Raw genomic sequence first — 19,608 nt, forward strand, 5'->3', positions numbered from 1 at the left:
TCACAATGATCACACAAAAAATTTTCTATCCCTTTCACCCACTCGCACTAAGATGCATATCCAGGGCCGGCACCGTACTCCGTGTTTTTCACACGTGTTCTTAATTTCCGCATTGACTGCCGGTCTCCGTCGTGATTTGTCTAGGCAGTCTATCTAGGGCTTCAGGACCTGCTGAAGTCTCCACTGCCTCTTGTTCTCGATCCTCTGAGTTGTTTGTGACATCTGATTGTTCAATCCATGGCTTGACCCATTTCGCCGGTATCCAATGGGGCTGCTCGTTACCTGTGGAAACACAAGCATATCCTCTTCCCCACGTGAATAACTTGCAAGGTCCCTGCCATTGCTGTAAAACTGGATCGAATGTTGAAAGTTGCGGCTGGTTTTTATCAACATTTTTGCTCCCACACATATGCCTAGTAATTGGGATCTGATCCTCAGTACCACGTGGCTGTAGCCAATTCAAAACATATAGTGCTTTGCTTATTAACTCTTGGGGGGTACAATGCTGCATGTCTTCCCCCGTTTCTAAAATGTTTAAATGATCCTTTAAGGTCCGATGTGCACGTTCAACGATAGCTTGACCAGTAGAATTATGGGGTACGCCAAAATTATGAGTTACCCCCCATAGCTGTAAAAATGTTTCTAATGACTATGCGCGATATCCCGGGCCATTGTCTGTGTTTTAATTTCTGTTGGCACTCCCATGCCAGCAAACGCTGCCAAAAGGTGCTTAATTACGGATCTGGCATCAGTTGATACATGAACAGTAGCCCACATAAGGTTCGAATATGTGTCAATAGATACATGAACGTGTTTATATTTCCCAAAACTGGGATACTCCGTAACATCTGTTTGCCAAATTTGCAATGGTGATAGCCCCCGGGGGTTCACCCCTTGTGGTTGTAAGTTTGGAATGTTCGCACAGTCAGGGCAAGCAGCAATAATAGTTCTGGCTTGCTGCAATGGGAGATCAAATTGCTTACTCAGCGCTTTTGCCGACTGATGATAAAATTTATGGGATAGCAGTGCTTGTCCAAACAAATCAGGTTTGGGTGTATTAAAACAGATGTCTGCATTGGCTACTACCTGTAGCGTTTGCCGCATATCAAGGTGCCACGATTAGATCACTGATCAACCCCAGACCAGGGAAAGAGACAGATAACACACACAGTGTGAGCGCCAACTTCCGCCTTTTATTGCGCAGTCAATTCCTTTTATACTAACAAGGGTAGGCGGGATTACAGACACATCATAAGGCTGCGACTAACCCTCTAACTTTCTGTGACATCGCGAGATCTTCCGAATGCCGAACTCTACAACTACCAGTCGATCCGCGCGCGCATTACCTTCCACAATAAATCCCAGCAACGTTGTATGGCTACAAATATGATCGATAAAAAATAAGTCTGTCCATCTTTCTAATAATGTCCATAATTTCAAAAGTGCCATAAACAGCTGCTTATTACTTACAGTTTTTAGCAAGGATCTATGCATACGTTTGACTATCCCAACGACATATTGAGAATCCGAAACAATGTTGACAGGTGTTTTATCCCATTTTTTGAAAACAGAGCATACGGCTAATAGCTCAAGCACCTGTACTGACCCCTCTGACAGAATGACTTCGGATTTCCAGGATCCATCCTGAAGATATACAAATCCCGCTTTACCTGTTCTGCTGCTAGCATCAGTAAAAACGGTAATTGCCTCCAGTGGGCTTTCACTGCAAATAGAGCGTGGATCCATTGTCAACATTGTTTTAAACAATGGGTGAGGGGGATAGTGATTGTCCACTTCCCCCTTAAACACCATCAGAGCTACTGCAAGGCAGTCATTTTTCATCATGGCATTATTCACAATATCAAGCGACATAGGCAAAATAATTTTGTCCATTTGCTTCCCTGAAATTTGTGTCGCCCTTGCCCCTGCCTTTTGAATGCACGTTCCCAGGGCTTCAATTCTAGTGACTACCGTTTTTGACATGCTAGCAGGCAAGAATATCCATTCTATTATTATCAATGGGTTTTGTTCCTGTCGCTCATCCCACTGACCCAAAATTCCCGCAACTTCCTTATCTGAGTTATATACATATAAATTTATGGACAAATCAGGAACGTATCTGCCAGACATGGATGATGTGATTTTCTGCTCAATTGCTGTCAAGGCTTGCCGCCCTGATGCACTTAGTTGTATTGCAGAAGTTAAGCTATCGCTGCCCCGCAATAAATCCAGCAGCGGCTGTAAGTCTGTATTTGTAATACCACAATAAGGCCGAATCCACTGTAGGTCTCTGACAAGTTTTTGTACATCATGTATATTTCGTATGTCTTTGTGTAGTGACAGCTTTTGTGGACAAACAGAGGCTTCCGCAACTTGCAAACCCAGATATTTCCAGGGTGACATTACCTGAACTTTCTCTGGGGCTATGACTAAGCCATACGCCCCAAGGTATAATTTAAGGTCACATAATACCTGTTCATGTGAAAGTTGTTGTGCACAGACCAGCAGGTCGTCCATGTAATGATAAATCAGAGCCTCTTTCCATTTTTTGCGAAATGGTTCGAGAGCGATGTCAACAAACCATTGACATATAGTCGGTGAATTTTTCACGCCTTGTGGTAAAACGACCCAGTGATACCTTTTAGCCGGCGCATGTCGATTTATTGTTGGAACGGTAAAAGCAAATTTCTCACAGTCATCTGGATGCAAAGGAATTGTAAAGAAACAGTCTTTAAGGTCAACAACAATCAAAGGCCAGTCTCTGGGGAGCATAGTAGGGGTTGGAATACCAGGCTGCAAGGATCCCATATCTTGCATTACTTTATTCACTGCACGCAAATCTTGCAGTAAACGCCATTTTCCAGACTTTTTCAAAATGGTAAATACAGGAGTGTTCCATGGGCTTGTAGAAGGAACCAAATGCCCTGCTTCCACTTGTTCAGCCACGAGTTGCTCCAAAGCAGTGACCTTTTCTGTTGGAAGCGGCCATTGATCAACCCAAACGGGGCTGTCCGTTAGCCATTTTAGTCTCAGGGTTGGTCGCTTGTCAATGGCCGCTGCTAAAAATGCGTGGACAATCTAACTCCCCATTGCGCTAAAGCGTCCCGACCTAAAAGCCATACAGTAGTATTTAAAACATAAGGCCTTACATGTGCTGTCCTTTTGTCTTCACAGTCTTCAACCGTTATAAAATTCACGCTGATTTGTGTGGATTTCTGGCCTCCAATACCGGTTACCACAGTGTCAATATTTTGTAATTCCCAATCCCTGAACCATTCTTCCTTTGGAATTATGGTCACATCAGACCCTGTGTCAAGGAGCATACGTTTATGGAGTAGAGATTTTCCCGAAGGTCCATATAAATTAAAATGATGAACAGGTTTGGAAGATCCAATTATTTCTGTGAAGGCCACTAATGGTGTGTCAGTAGATCCGAATCCTCCGTCCCTTCGTTCAATGTTTCCGACACAGGGGACGCTAGCCTTGAAGGGTACCAGTTGAGCAATCCGGGTTCCAGCCATAATTGTTACAGGAGGAACAAATACTTTCACCATGATTGAAATGTTTCCCGTTAAATCAGCATCAATAACTCCAGGTAAAACAAATATTCCTTGTTTAGAAACAAAAGAGCGTCCTAAAAGCAATGCACTTAGTCCAAGACCCAAAGGCCTGGTAGCATTCGATGGAACAACATGAACTTTATCATCAGTTATTGTTGTGTCAGCGGCTATGGCCAGGTCAACTCCTGCACTTCCTTTTGTGGCTGCCCTGAGTCTTGAAAGACAGCCGGGCACGCCGTCACCCCTGTTTGAGAGGCACTTGATATCTTGGCGCCCCTCATCCTGGCGCTCATCATTCCGTTTCCCTGATTGTTGAGTGTTAACGGCGTTCCGTCTTTTTTAAACCTTGATCGACAGTCGCTGGCTTTGTGTCCGAACTTGTCGCACTTGTTACAGACCCCAGAAAAGTTTGACTGACTGCCGTTAGTTAGTGCTGGCATAGATCGAGGCTGCGTTGCTATGCGTTGAGGGCATGTACGTTTCAAATGCCCCGGTTGACCACACCGATAACACGCTAAGGGGTCTTTGTGTGGGCTGCGGTCTCCTTTTCCCTGTTGCACCATCGGTCGTAATGCTACCGCGAGCGCTGTAGCGTGAGCTTCAGCATGTATTTTAGCTTTCTCTTGTTGTTGTATTATAGTAGCCAAATCCTCATTTGCATTATTTGAATAAAGGTATATGCTAGGTATAATTTGTTCATGTTGAACGGTGGTATCTGGGGGCTGTTTTCTCGTAGGCGGATTTTTACTCGCTCCCTGATTCTGTAGGGTTTCCTTTAAGCGTACGGTTAGGGAGGCTTGGGAACTGTCAGATGGCTGATTAATATCGGCAGTCCCAGGGAGTGGAGCAGAAGTCAAGGGCACAGGAGCAGGCGGAGAAGCTCCAAAAAGTCTCTCTCGCTGCATTATGTTTTTCTCCCCGCTTTTCCCCTTTGCTTGCGGTTGGAGAGAGAGCAGCAAAAGCAGATGCAGCCGCTTTACGATCTGCTTTCATTTCTTGCAGAGTTGTCTTAATCAATTTCCATAAAGTTGCAAGACCCTTAACTTCTTTAGACCCGTCACTAATTTCATCCCATAGGGAGGTTCCAATACTAAGCTCAAAAGCTGTACCCACACTAATTAAAAGGTTTCTGTCCTTGCTCCATTGTAGAAGCCGCTTTAAACAAGCTTTATCATATTTTTTGCCTCTCTCTCAGAGTATATGTTGGGGGAGCTTAACTACCGCTTCTTCTTCTTTGGAAAGCGTAGACCCCATCTCCTCCCCCGACCGCTCACCTCCTTTATGGGCGAGTCCTTTTTAATATCTGTCTCTGTTTTTTCAACCAGCCTCATAAATGTCTTTACGGCTGCCTTTTCCTTCGCAGATGCTGCGATATCCATGCCGCCTCTTATCACATAAGCTTACGATTCCTGCCTCTCTCGAGCAGCCCGGCACTTCTTTTCTAAGCCCACCGGCATCCACGGCAATTTCCCCCGCCTTTTCAGTCGTTAGTGTTCCCCTCTTGTTCCTTACCGGATCACGTCAGAGGTCGCCAGATGTAGAGAAATTCCATGCGGGGACGGACGACAGGACACCAATATGATAATCAAAGTCGCCAGTTTATTGAGCCTAGCTGATCATTCTTATACAATTCTCTAAGTTCCTAAGAAGCTTTGATTGGCTGCTGCATGCAAGCATTTGGTGTCCACGTGCACAAGAATAAAATATGATTGGTTATATTGACACTGTACACGCGCATAAACATAGGATATAATTGGCTATATTAACTAGAGCATGCGAAACTTGTCTCAGTCTAATTGGTCAAGATAAGCCCCCGAATTGAGGCTGTTTGTGCCAAGTTCCCTTTATCGTGGAATGTGCACCTGTGTTTTTCTAATTGGGATCTTTTTCTGTCTTCTTGTTTATCCTGTTCAAGGCCTTCTAAAGGCGTCTGGAATGCTCTTGCGATCATGAGCTACTTTCAGGCCCAGTAACTAAGTTCCATATAATTGACCCCTACACCTTACCAACTGTCCCAAGGCCCTGAAATTTCTTTTGATTTCTCTTGGACTACACGTTGTGGCTTCATCACCACCCACATGGAAGAGCAGTAATGGGTAAGTCTGAGGCCGTACTAGGCTAGGAAGTTTCCTAGTGATGTTCTTAACCCAGGCCCCAGGGAGGCAGCAGACTTCCCTAAGAGGGGGGTCTGTCTGGCATATTGGACCCTCTGTTCCCCTCAGAAGGGAGTCACCTACAACTATAACCCATCTTTTTTCCTCGTGGAGGTGGTTGTGATACAGGGGGTAGGCCTTTCTGACTTTGGCAATACCTCTGGTGTAGATGGACCATTGTCCACATCATCCATTGACTGGCCTTCCACATCTAGAGCCTCATACCTGTTGTACAGAGGCATCTGGGAAGGTGAGTTTGGTAAAAGGAGGGAGTTTGCCTGCTGCCCCGAGCGTAGACTTGCCTCCATTCACTCCTTTCCTTTAAGCTACTACCTTCAGCCTGGTGGGGGGAGGATACAGGATCCCCTTGATCTTGGTTTTTTTTCTGGTGGCTGTTCCTGTTTATGTCTCGGGGAGGGCAGAGCATGGTTCCACCAGTCTATCTCTTTCTCAGACTGATCTGAGTAAACAGATTGCAGTTTCATTTCCATGTTGCCAGTATAGGGGACACCATCCCTTTCAAGAAGTGCTTAAAGTTAGCAAACAATTTTTCATTCCTAGGACCATCATTGCAGACAAGGCAAGAGATTCTGAGCAAAGGGAAAAAGTTGCCTTCTTCCCCTTAGCAGATGTGGTGACTTCGACTCACGAGCACCAGATGGAGGTTGTCACTACAGCATCAATTATTGGGATAGGAAACTGCAAGTTTTGTAAGGCCCAGAGCTATTTTAGGAGGGTTTTCCTGACACTAGAATCAGTCCAGGGTGGATCCAATTTCCCTGGCAGTAAATGCCATTTAGAGGGTGGAGTTGGCAAAGGACTGGGTTTATAAACTCATCCTTCAAATCTTACTCGCATTAGTTCTGCCCTTCTCTTCCTCAGTTCTTTCCACTCCTAACTCATATCCTAGGGATTTCTTATTTTCTTTTTAAAGAAAAGATCTCTAGCTTTCCTAGAGAACTTCAAAAGCAGCCATTCAACTGCAGCAAACGAACTTTTGTTTTAAAAAACAAAAATCAAAGCCTTTATGTTTGCAGAGATAAATTGAAAGGTCAGAGTAGGGTGCAAACTGACTCAGTACTGGTTGTCCAAGCGTGCATACAGAGGGCTTTGGTGCCTGTGCTGCTGCCCTGAGCACAGTGAAAACTGGACAGCATCTGTCAGGCTTTGCTGCTGCTGCTCAGAATCACTGAAACCACAGAAGAATAAGGTGATTTTTGTGCTGGCTGTAACAAAGCTCTGAGAAGCACATATTAAAATTACTAACTGGGAAGCAGTTCTGACTTAGGGTACTAGAGAGATTCTTCCTTCTTCTCAGATTGGGGGAGCAGTAACATAGCATTGGATCTTCACTACAACTGGATTAATTCAGAGGCTCCATTTTTTGGAACCACTAAAAAAATGTATTTTACATGAACACACCAGAATAGTTTTCTCTTCCTCCTGCTCATGGATCACAACATCTGCAGGATGACTGATGGTGACATCTGCCTAAACCCACAGTCAGCCTGACACAGTATCTCCTAGAACGTTTGAACCACACCACATACAGTGCCTGTATCTATTCCTTCTGAAGAACCCCAATACAGCCCAGCAGAGGACAGTGTCTAGCAATAAGAAAGCTGTCCCATGAGTCCTGCCTAATTTATTGAAGCAAAGAAGCATGGATAAGTATTAAGTATCAAGGGGTCCTTTCCTTTTCAGTAGTAAAACTGCCAACTTCTTGCAACTCTTAATACCCCCCTGGAAGAGGCTCAAAACACTAACTTTCCGGAAATATAAGAGTACATTGTGCCACTATTATTCCAAGTGGAGAAGTGCAACAGAGGCATATCTCTCAGCTCATCTTAATCCCTGGAGCACAGAAGAGGAAAAAGAATGTTCTCCCTTTCTATTCAGAACAACTTCAAAAATTAGATGTTGTTTAGTGACAGAACAGTAGAAAAAATATTAAATCCCTGCTCCAAGAAAAGGATTCCAATGAAACCTTTGAAGCTACTGAAGTAGAAGGAAGTATTGGGTTCTCTGACAAAATTTTACTGCAGAGCTCTAATCATAGCTTATCTTTATCTTCTGAATTTGATTACAAGGTGTCCTGGGTTCAGCTGGGATAGAGTTAATTTTCACAGGAACCTGGGAGGGGGCACAGCCAGGACAGCTGACCTGAACTAGCCAAGGAGCTATGCCATACCATGTGACATCATGCTCAGTATATAAATGGGGAGCGGGCGGGGGGGGGGGGGGGGGCTCTCTTGGCTTTCAGTGGGGGAAGTGGCAGAGTGTTGGGTTCTGGGTGGTGAGCAGTTGCACTGTGCATCACTCATTTTGTATATTCTTTTATTACTACCGTTGTTGTTGTAACTTCCCTTTTTGTGTTGTCCCAGTAAATTGTCCTTATTTCAACCCTCGAGGTTCCAGTTTTTTTTTCTTTTGTCCTTCCTGATTCTCCTCCCCATCCCACCGGAGGGGGGCGGGAGGAGTGAGCGAGGGGCTGCATGGTCCTTTGTTACCGGCTGGGCTGAAACCAGGACACAAGGCTTAACTCGAGATATTAGCTCTGGTACAATTTCTAAGACTGCAGGACAGGAAGAAGGAAGATAAGTAGATGAAATGTTTACGGGGCATTAGTCAGGACAGAGCAGTACGGTTTTACTGTAACTAGGTTTTATTTAGTTAAACCCAACCCGCAAAAATACCATTATCTTTAAATGGCATTTTGCTTAAGGATGGAGTTGACACCAAATACTGCTATACAGACACAAATAGAAGATGAAATATGGGGGGGGGGGGAAGAAAGAAAAAAAGGAAAAAATTAAAAACAACAATATCTGAAGCAGTTGCTGGCCAGTTAGCTATACTTTCATCTTCCTTGCACTGCTGTCTTGGCTGCACTGGTGGAGACAAGGATGCACCAGAACAACAAGGTATCCTACAGATACACACCGCATCTCTAGCGCATAGGCAGGAACTTTGGTTTTTGGCACATTTAAGCTGTTCCCTTGTAAATACAGCTCTCTCACCATCACAAATTAATCTGGACTCAGACTTCTTGAAATGGAAGGAAGAGGGTTTTTTTTTTGTTGGAATTTTTTTGTTTTTTTTTTTTGTTTTGGGGTTGTGTGGTTTGTTTTTTTTTTTTTTTTTTTTTTTTTTTTTTGCTTTAAAGTCCTTAAAGTGCTACCAGCACTTAACATCCTGGAAAATGCACTTCTGAGAATTTTTAGTATCTGTTGTTTCTCTTTCTTTGCCATAGGTGAAAATCTGGGTAAGCAATGCCTTTTGTTCCTTACATTAGTAGATTGAGGTTTGCGTGCCCATCTTCACACAGAGTTTCTGCCCAAGAATCATTATGTTGCCTGCCATGGCAAAGTAGCTATTTGGTCTAATGCAAGGAAGTCTAAAGTAAAATGCAATTTAAAGGGAGGAAGCTGGAGAAGATAAAAAGGAGATTTGTTAGTGCAGGATGCTTATCCACAAGAAGGCAGTCCAATGATGTTTCCATTTAGACCACCAGTCTACTTCACTTTCTGTACATTATATGTGCTGAGGTTTTCCTATACATGATGGTAGATCAATCAGTGGCATTTTGCAACTGATTAACTTCTGAACTGGCCTATCACATTTTTGGTGGAGGACTTCTGACCAGAAGAGGATAAAGCTTTGAGTAATCATCTTTTTTTTTTTTTTTTTTTTTTTGCATTACACAGCTATTTTACCACAATTAAGTGTATGCACTTGCAGTAAAAAGAAAAAATACCTAGAAGAAAGTTATTTTAAAACCTGAAGTTTTCATCAAATTTGCTTTTATTTTGATATTAGAAAAAATATAATCCTTTAAAAATAAAGTTTAGAAAAGCTTGTGAGAGTAATAACACTGTTTTTACTTTGAATGTTCATGAATTCTGCAACTCGGATCTATAGAAGGGATGTTAAATCTAGTTTCCTCTCAGAGACAGCATTTTCCGCTTTTGACTTTTTGCAAATGGTAAGTGAATAAGTTAAAACTCCAAAGGCGAGACGCTCTTGTTCCTCTGTTCCAAGACTGAAATTCTGAATCTTCTAAATCAGTTCAACATATTTAATTTTAAGAAGTCACTTTCACATTATCATTTTACTTGTAACAGTGATGCTTTTATCCCTAGTAACTTAGTAGTGAGCTAAACTGTCCCAACAGATATCCCAACACAAGGCTCCTTATAAGGAAGAAATAATTCATCCCCAGGGTCTATTTTCAATAAATGTAAACTGAATGTGCTCATTCCTTGAGGAAATACAGAGCAGCATTAATTCACACAGCTCTGGGACTCTGGCACACGCAATGCCCTCCCCTTCAGTCCGTCTCAGAATGACTTCATACATGAAGCATCAAGCCACAAAAAGGCAGAGGACACAGAAATTAATGTCAAGAGGATTTAGGTCAAATTAGGATGTTTGTATCTTTTCATTATTGTAGAATACTGGTAAAGCACACTTAGTATTTTAAGTACATTTTCCTAAATGCTTTTAGATTCTAGCCTCTGACTCCAGTTTTGGAATCATGGAATTTAATTAGAATAAAACCCTGCACTTTGAAAGGGTTCATTCAGTGCTGCTGGTTTATTTTCACTTTAATAGAGAGACTCTAAAGAGCTGGCAATATTTATCCTAGAGTATTTGATTTAAAAGGCTACTAAAAGGCAAACATTCTATTTTTAACTCTGTAAATTAAAAATAGTTTCTGAACATAATGAATGAAACTATTTAAGAAAACTCATCAGCTAATCTAGCCTCCTTTCCTGAGTTTCTTCCTCTTCATCTCTAACCCCCTACCCTCCCAGCATTTAGAAACATTTTATGCAGCGCATGAATCTGGACTCTTGTTCAGTTTAAATGACATGCCTCCTCTTAATGGTTGTTGTTCTTGTTCTCATCTTTCCAGATAAGTTTTAACCACCAGAGTGACTTGTGTTGGCCAGCATTAGGTTGTCTGCAAACCATTTTTCTACATTTAGACCATTGTTTGCTTCATACTGTGGCAGAAAAAGACTTAACTGCAAAGTTCAAGCAAATGATTTATTTGAACTTCACTTACAGACTTAACACGCCACTATTGCAGGTTTTACAGGTACAATGGAGGAATGCACTATTGCAATTTTTAAGGCAAGAGTAGTACACTATTACAACCACAAGCAACTCACAACCACAAGCACACACGTGTTTACAAACTTAAAGCATAAACAATATTCACCTACCCCTCCAGGTAAGGGCTCTCAATCCCAGGGAAGTTACCTTGACCGGCGTCCCGATCAAGGAGGGGAAGGGTCTCCTTCACAAGCCAACTGTATAGTTGGAGAAGTGACTCCCCCATTTTCAACCTGAATCTTAGGGGTTTTATTCCCTGACTTGTGGAATGGTGTGTATGACTATGTCTGAGTGGATTATGATATATGCCTAAATGGATTATGTATATCTGAGTGGAGTTTCCCCTTATCTTTCCTTTGCTGGTCTGTGATTGTTTGAATACACAAGGTTGTCATTTGAAACTGAAGCTGAAACCCTCCAGGTTTTTTTTTTTTTTTTACCTTGCTTCCTCAGGCAACTGAATAGTGGTTGGATTGAGACTCAGGGCACACTATTTGTTAAGGGATTTCAAGGCTCAGTTCAGGTTTTGGTTCTTTGAATGGCACAGCCACTGCCCTGTTTAATTTAGGGTTTGTCAGACAACCCAGGGCTCAGCTGTCTACACAGCTCCTCGTGAGTCATCTCTGCAGAGAACCAGGGCCTCAAGGCAATCCAAGGCTGGGTCGCTTTTGTAACCCCCCATGAGTTGCCTGTGTGCACTAGACATGGTGAAACTCGTTTGTGAACTATGAGCCAGACAATCCACACACATACAAACACAACTGTACAGCTGTATGTGATCTTTCTTTTAAATTACCATAACTGGTAGAATGCTCAGGCCCTGTATGCATTACTGGAATGAGCAAAAATGACTGCAAGTGGCCTAATGCTTTGAAACGTTATTAAGAATGAATTTCGCTGAGTGGTGGCCAAAGGTATTTTTCCAAGTAGCTCATAGAATAGCCTTTGATTACATGCATGTGGACACATATTTAGCTAACGGTCACAAGAGCATTCCAGACGCCTTTAGAAGGCCTTGAACAGAATAAACAAGAAGACAAAAAAAGAAAGATGCCAATTAGAAGAACACAGGTGTGCATTCCACGATAAAGGGAACTTGGCACAAAGAACCTGAATTCGGCAGTTTATCTTGACCAATTAGACTGAGACAAGTCTCGCATGTTTTAGTTGATATAACCAATTACGTCCTATGTTTATGTGCGTGTACAGAGTTGGTATAACCAATTATATCTTATGCTTATGCGCGTGTACAGTGTCGATATAACCAATCATATTTTAAGCTTGACGCGCGTGGAGACTATATGCTTGCATGCAGCAGCCAATCAAAGCTTCTTAGGAACTTAGAGAATTGTATAAGAATGATCAGCTAGGCTCAATAAACTGGCGACTTTGATCATCATATTGGTGTCCTGTCGTCCGTCCCCGCATGGAATTTCTCTACACCTGGTGACCCCGACGTGATCCGGTAAGGAACAAGAGGGGAACACTAACAACTGAAAAGGCGGGGGAGATTGTCGTGGATGCCGGTGGGCTTATAAGAAAGCACCGGGCTGCTCGAGAGAGGCAGGAATCGTAAGCTTACGTGATAAGAGGCGGCGTGGGTATCGCAGCATCTGCGGAGGAAAAGGCAGCCGTAAAGACATTTATGAGGCTGGTTGAAAAAACAGAGACGGATATTAAAAAGGACCAGTTAGAGGATTTGTTACAGTGGGGACAAAGAAGGGGATTTTTCAAGGACTCTGAGGCTCTCTTTTCGTTGTCTATTTGGGAGAACTTAGGAAGGGAAATATGGGAGTCTGTACAAGGAGGAAATAGAATAGCTGCGCGTCTGGCAGCACATTGGAAAAAGTGTCTCCAAATGATACAACAAATAACATTGGAAACTGCTGTTCAGGATGCATTAAAACATGCTTTAGTGGCAGAAACTCGAACTATTAATGCTCCTGCTCCTCCGTCGTATTGTTTGGAAAAAGAGACAGTATGCGGAGCACATGAGCCCCCCCCGCCACCAACGGCACCACCATTAGAAGAAAAAACACCGATTGCGGCTTTCCCTGTAGAAGAGCTGAACTTTTGGGGGGAGGAAATAACGCTGATGTTCCCATGGCCCCATTGACACCTGAGGAACAGGCAATGGTAAATCCTTCTGCGAAAAAAACAAGTCAGCCGCTACTACGAGCGGAAGACATTCCCCTGCCCATGGACTCTGATGATTGGGGGGCCCAACAGGACTTAGAAAATACTGAGGAAGCTCAAAATCAGTTATACCCTGATTCAAATAATGCAAACGAGGATTTGGCTACTATAATGCTAGAGCAAAAAGAGAAAATGCTGGAATTGCTGGAAGTGCGTCCGGAGGAGACTCTAGCTGAATGATCGTCTAGCCAGCTGGACTGAGCGGACAACCTTCTCCCAGAAGATCAATCACCCTGCTCGTTTGGAAGTAAGGTGAGCAGCTAGAAGGATTAAAATGGGTGCCCAGATGTCTGTGGAAGAAGGGGCAATTGTATGAATGCTTTCACATATCCTCTCCATGAGAGGGATTAAGTATGATTCAAATACTTTACGTATGATGCTGAAGTGGCTTAAGGACCATGGTGCCCCATACTTCAAATGTAGAAGTCTTTGAAGTTAAAAATTGGGAAGAAATGGGAAAAGTAATTTGGGACTTTGTATCGCATGGGGACGTGAAGGCTCAGAAAATCTCCGCTATGTGGAGATTGGTGCTGGAAACGTTGAAAGCCCTTAAGGCAGAAAAGGAGGTGGCTGCTGCTGTAAAAATTTCAATTGAAGATACCCCAGAAAAAAAGTGTGTGTGGTGAGGTGGTAAATAATTCGGACAGTGATGAGGAATTAAACACCAAGGGAGATGTCATTAATGGAGGCAACGATCAACCTTTAAGTAACCTGCCTCTCGAGCAGGGACCTATCCCCTCTGCACCTCCCTATGAGGCAGATACATCCCCAGGAGAAGCTATAAAAAAGCGATGGAAGGACATAAATGATAAAATGTTAACCGAAGGTCTTAATCCTGTGGCTTTTCCAGTTATAGTCAGGCAGAATGCCCCAAACGTGTGGCAACCTTTCAATTGGGATTTAATAAAAGAAGTACAGAAAACAGTAATGGCTAATGGACTGTCTGCTCCGTTTAGTCAGGCGTTATTGGAGAATATATTTTCTGGTCAAATTTTAACGGGCTTTGACTGTACACAATTGACTACAATGATTTTAACCCCGACTCAGCGTCTATTATGGAAGGTGAAATGGGCAGAATTATGTGATTTAGTGGCACTAAGAAATTTCGACCGCCCAGAAGGAGATCCGCGGTATATGATCACTGCTGCACAAATGATGGGGACTGGTGACTTTGCAGATGTTAATAGGCAAGCAAGGCTACCGGTGGAAGCATTACAAGAATCAGCTTCCTTAGCTCTGAAGGAAATGGTAACCTTGCCTGAAGCTGGAAAGCCAGAACAATCATTTACAAGTATAAGGCAGGGTAATATGGAACCTGATATGTCCTTTTTTGATCATCTGCAAGATGCCATTGAAAAGCAAATAGATAATGCTGATGCCAAAGAAGCACTGATAATAACGTGGGGCCGAGGTTATGGTTGTGTCATTACAGAAAATGGGGCAAAGTGGATTCCAACTAAATGGACGAAACCTTATGTTGAGATTGATATGGAACACACTGACTGTAGTAAGCAGCATGACAGTGACACCAGTGATTGATCCACATCGTTTAACGCTGTGGGACAGTAAGAATGTTTGGGTGACACTAGCTAAAGCTATTAATCAAACCTCTTTTTCTGTGTCATTGGCATTACCTGAACAGTCTTTTATTCTTATGTATTTTATTAGGTATAATGTTGCTTTTACTGTGTTTAATTAGCTGTGTTCATAGATCTTTGCAAAGGGCAATACAGCAGGTGTTAATTGACAAAACACAAAAAGGGGGAGTAGGGAATCTCTCTCCACAAGAAAAGTTAGCTAAAGCCAAAATTAGGGGTAAGGTCATGGTTTTAGTTAAGAATCTAGAAACAGGGCAATGGGAAGGTCCATTTCCATTAATAAACTGGGGGCGAGGTTATGCTTGTGTTTCTGCAGATACAGGCCCACAATGGACTCCCGCTCGATTTATACGACCATCATCATCTGGAACATCCTAGATGGTTTGGCAATATGAATACCACCTCAGCCAAAAACTAATGTGTAGGTCACCTTGGCCAACATAACAGGTCAAGATTCTCTGTGCATTGCAACCGCATCACAAAGCCCATGAACCAATAGACAGGATGGCTATGACTCGTGCAGCGCACCTGGCCAGCGAGCACATGCGTCACAGGTTGCAACTGAGGCGGATTTTGGCACCCGCTGGCCACGTGTGCTGAAACTCGTTCCTCTGCAAATGTATAAATACCGGGATTTTCCGAAGAGCATCGGGCTGGTGTACGGCAAGGCCATTGTTGCCTCCGTGGGGACGCCCATGTAAAGCTGGCACCTACCGATTGCTGGGCTGAGTTCGCGGAGCAAGATGACACGAGAATGTACGGATGGTCCATCTTCCTCACAGTCCTCGGATGGACGTAGTCATGGATACCGCCACAAGCCAAAGAAAACATCTGGATGACCCTGGCTGACGTGACCGGACAAGATTGCTTATACCTCAGTACAGCAACACCAAGCAATCCCTTTTTCACAGGTTTAATAGGGGGTTACACTGACATCAACAAAGTTTAAGAACTTATTGATGGAGACCCCTGTGCAGTGGGTCACGGACTCAATGGATGGGAATGCCTGGTTTCCACGGATCGGGCATTCACCCTCATTGCCACCCCAGGAATCACAAATTCTGGGGTCCCTGAATACAGATTGGTGTAGTATTATCTGATTTACTGTTAGATGTAGATAGTATTAGACACACAACCTTACAAAATAGAGCTGCTCTTAAATCATTAGTTAAGATAGTTTTGATTTATCTTGTAGTGGGTTTTTTTGGTATTTGAATTTGTGTGCCTTGTATGTTGCAATGTGTTTAAAAATTAATTGATAGATCAAGTAAGGCTGTGTTAATTGACGAAAAACAAAAAAGGGGGAATTGTGGACACATATTTAGCTAACGGTCACAAGAACATTCCAGACACCTTTAGAAGGCCTTGAACAGAATAAACAAGAAGACAAAAAAAGAAAGATGCCAATTAGAAGAACACAGGTGCGCATTCCACGATAAAGGGAACTTGGCACAATTGACCAATTAGACTGAGACAAGTTTCGCATGTTTTAGTTGATATAACCAATTATGTCCTATGCAGCAACCAGTCAGAGCTTTTAAGGAACTTAGAGAATTGTATAAGAATGATCTTGAGATGGGGAACCAAAGAAACCTTAGCAGATATAGTAGATATATGAATGTGGATAAGAATTGTTTAATAATTATCTAGCTTATAATGAAGTTAAAGAAGGTTCAATAGAGGTAGACATGGCCCAAGGGGATGAGAAGTGATGTTTAACGCTTGCATTGTTGAGGCTGGCTGGGACAGGAGATAGTCCCTGATAAGAAGCAGCAGTGGCTCCAAGAACCAGCCAAGACGGACCTTGTGATTTGGACAAATGCCAAGGGACAACTGAGTCTGCGCAGGGACAGAAGGTTAAGAGTTCACCATGAAGAAGACATACAGCCTTCATCTTCACGACCACCAGATGACCACCATAAGGAGGCACTGCGCAAGTGCAGTTGAGAGGAGACTATGGAAATGACTTCCTAGAGCTAATTTTAATATGAAGCGGGGATAGGTAATGCCTATGTATAGGCGTATTGCGAAACTCTATGTATATGTAACACTTGACTGTATAAATTTGAAGCGAACTGCCAAGTCAGGCGCGCACGACTTTGGTGGGACTACCCCCCGTGCTGCCCAGCGCTGAATGAACATACCTACTTTACAATCTCACTGATTGTGGAGTCTGTTTTCCACACGTCAATCTGCTATGCTCTTCAATCACCTGTTTAGAAAATAAACTATTGCTGTAGTCTCAGTTTTTGGTGGAAACAAAAAGTAGATGTTAAGTTTCAAGTCACCTTGATGTTATTTGTACTTCTTAGATCTCCCGACTGCGAACCTCCCAGCTGAACACTTGCATTGCATCATGGAAATGTAGTTTAGCTGGGTAAACTAGCCTACGTGAATGAAACAACCAGGCACTCAAATTATGGCTTCTGCATCGTATGCTATCAAGTGCTGTTCATTGTTAAATCCAAGTGAGATGAATAAGTATTTTCAACTGTAAGTCGCCAAAAATGCCATTTTCAAGCTAAAGTTCCAAAATATTTAATTAATTAAAAATATTGTTCTAAAATGATACATCAAAGTCTCTCTCCATAAGACAGATGGTATCAGCTTTATTTGCTAGCTCTGATCCTTATTGTATATTATTTTCATAATACTTTACATTAGCAGTGTGGCTGTAATTAGGGACAGAACTCCCTGCTACAAGCAGAGGTAGCATTTGGTATTTACCCGGTGCTATGCAGGAGTCATATCCTCAGCCTGCCACTGTGGCTTATCAGCATTTTCTCCTTTTTTTCAGGAAGGTCATTTAATTTGGGGAGTCGGTATGATCCCGAATTGTATGGTTTTTAATGAACAAAGAAAAATAAAAAGACTCCTCACTTTACACTCTGCGGCAACTGAGAGCATTACGCACCGCTTGCTAAAAATTAACTGGGACAGATGGCCAACACCATCCTTTTTACAGACCTTTTCAACACCAAGGCAAACGCAACACGTTAATTGCGTTCAATTTACTCACCGCGGGTCGTGGCACGGAACCCTTCACCTTGGGCTACCAAAGCGGTTCCAAGCCGGACCATCTGCGAAGCGAGCCGGCCGCGTGGAGCTCACACCGGGCTGCAACCGGCACTTCCAGGGACCAGCCTGCGCGCAAACGCGCCTACAGCGCGCGCGCGACCAGCGAGCCAGCACACGCCGGGCACCCCACGGGGCAGGGGTTCACCCCGCGGCCCAATTGCCGTAGCTACCGTAGTGCCTCTAATAGAAGGGAAAAATTTGGGGCGCGCCTCACTGAGCCGCCTCAAGGGCTTGTTGCGGGCACGCGTGGGGTCAGCCACCCCGGCTCCTACCCCAGAGGAGCAGCACCCCGACAGCAACACCCCGACTTCGCCCATTTCAGCCCGCCTCTGAGGCGGGAGCCTAGGCGAGGCCACCCCACCCCATGTGGGGCAGCCCATGTGCTCCTCCTACCTGCCCTCCGAGGCGCCTCTGCCGCCTCCCAGCAGCTTCCAACTCCCGCGGAGCTCCGGCGAAAGGTGGGTGTCGCTCTGCTTCCCCGGGCGAGGCGCTGGAGGCAGACTAGCCCCTGCCTTTCCGCGAGCGAGTGTAGCTGCCTTAGCCGTTACCATATTTTCCGGCTGCGAGGCGCGCTTCTCCTCACTCGCCCCTCGCCGGCTTTCCTACCAGAGGTAACCGGGTTGAGGCCGCGGCAGCCCCACCCCCGCATTCCACTCCTTACATGGTGCCAGAGAGGAGCGCCGCCAGCCACGCCCCCTTTTCCCACCAGGCGCGCGAGGCGCTCTCGGGCTTGCGCGCGTGACATCAGCGGGGGGGGGGGGAGAGAGAAAAAGACGATACATCGGCCTAACATCCCCACACCAGAGGCGCGCGCACCATCCCCCACCATCCTCGGACCGTTCTATTTATGTTCGTGGCGCCGATTTGCATAAGGCTCCGCCCCCCACCGTGGGCGAGGCGGCCGGCACCGCCCCCCGCAGCCATGTAAGGGAAGAGGGGGCGTGACCCGGGGGTGGCTCGCAGCTGCTCCTGCCTTCCTGGTGCCGTTTATAGGGTACAGCCACTTCCGCTATCCGCTTAGAAGCGGCACGATCATGGCGGAGCGTGGTCAGCTCCCTTCCCCTGCTAAGCGCCTCTGCTGCAGACCCGGCTATGGCTCAGGGTGCAGGCCGGGCCAGCGGGTGGGCGGCACCGGACTCGGCAGCGGGGCGCTCTGTGCTGGATCCTCTTCCTCCTCCTCCTCCTCCTCCGCTGCTGCCGCCGCCGCGGCCGCTGCTGCCGCCGCCGCGGCCGCTGCTGCCGCCGCCGCGGCCCTGGGGCTACTGCCGCTCGGCAAGACCCAGAGCCCCGAATCCCTGCTGGACATCGCGGCTCGCAAGGTGGCGGAGAAGTGGCCCTTCCAGCGGGTGGAGGAGCGGTTCGAGCGGATCCCGGAGCCGGTGCAGCGCAGGATCGTGTACTGGTCCTTCCCCCGCAGCGAGAGGGAGATCTGCATGTACTCCTCCTTCAACACCGGCGCCGAGGACTCCGCCACCGCCCCCGGGGGGGCCACCGCCGGCACCGCGCCCGGTGGGGGCGCGGATGTCGCCTCCGCCGAGAACCGCCTGCCCTTCCGCAGGGGCATCGCTCTGCTTGACGGCGGCTGTGTCGATAACGTCCTGCAAGTCGGTGAGTCACCGGCCGGGACCGTGCCGCGGAGCCGGGCTGCGGCCACCCGGGCAGAGCACCGCCGGCCTCCTCAGCCGCGGGTCTACCCCTGCGTATCACCCGCCTGCCAGCCGGGGAGCCGCCTTCCTGCGCGGCCCCGGCGGCTGGAGTCACCCCGCCTCCTTGGCGTGCCCCGGCAGCCTCTCGGGGGGCCGGCAGCGCGGCCGGGGAGCTGCCCCCCCCTTGCCCCCCCCCGCGGCCCGGCCTGCACGAACCCTTCACTCCCAGGCTGTAATTCGGGCCAGGCAACTTCCT

The 19,608-nt window shown here is 45.6% G+C and overlaps 1 protein-coding gene and 1 long non-coding RNA gene across 2 annotated transcripts in view; both read left to right on the top strand.

Moving 5' to 3' along the window:
* LOC138683504 (uncharacterized) overlaps nt 1-19,608 on the top strand; it is a 612,710-nt gene that overhangs the window by 134,396 nt on the left and 458,706 nt on the right. The window lies entirely within an intron of this gene.
* Nucleotides 18,732-19,608, top strand: part of LOC138683498 (zinc finger SWIM domain-containing protein 6-like) — a 158,066-nt gene continuing 157,189 nt past the window's right edge. Inside the window, exon 1 of the mRNA XM_069775393.1 lies at nt 18,732-19,314. Within this exon, the coding sequence (XP_069631494.1) occupies nt 18,741-19,314 (574 nt within the window). The 5' untranslated portion in view covers nt 18,732-18,740. The remainder of the gene's footprint in view (nt 19,315-19,608) is intronic.

This window comes from Haliaeetus albicilla, chromosome W, assembly GCF_947461875.1.
Source record: "Haliaeetus albicilla chromosome W, bHalAlb1.1, whole genome shotgun sequence".
NCBI lineage: Eukaryota > Metazoa > Chordata > Aves > Accipitriformes > Accipitridae > Haliaeetus > Haliaeetus albicilla.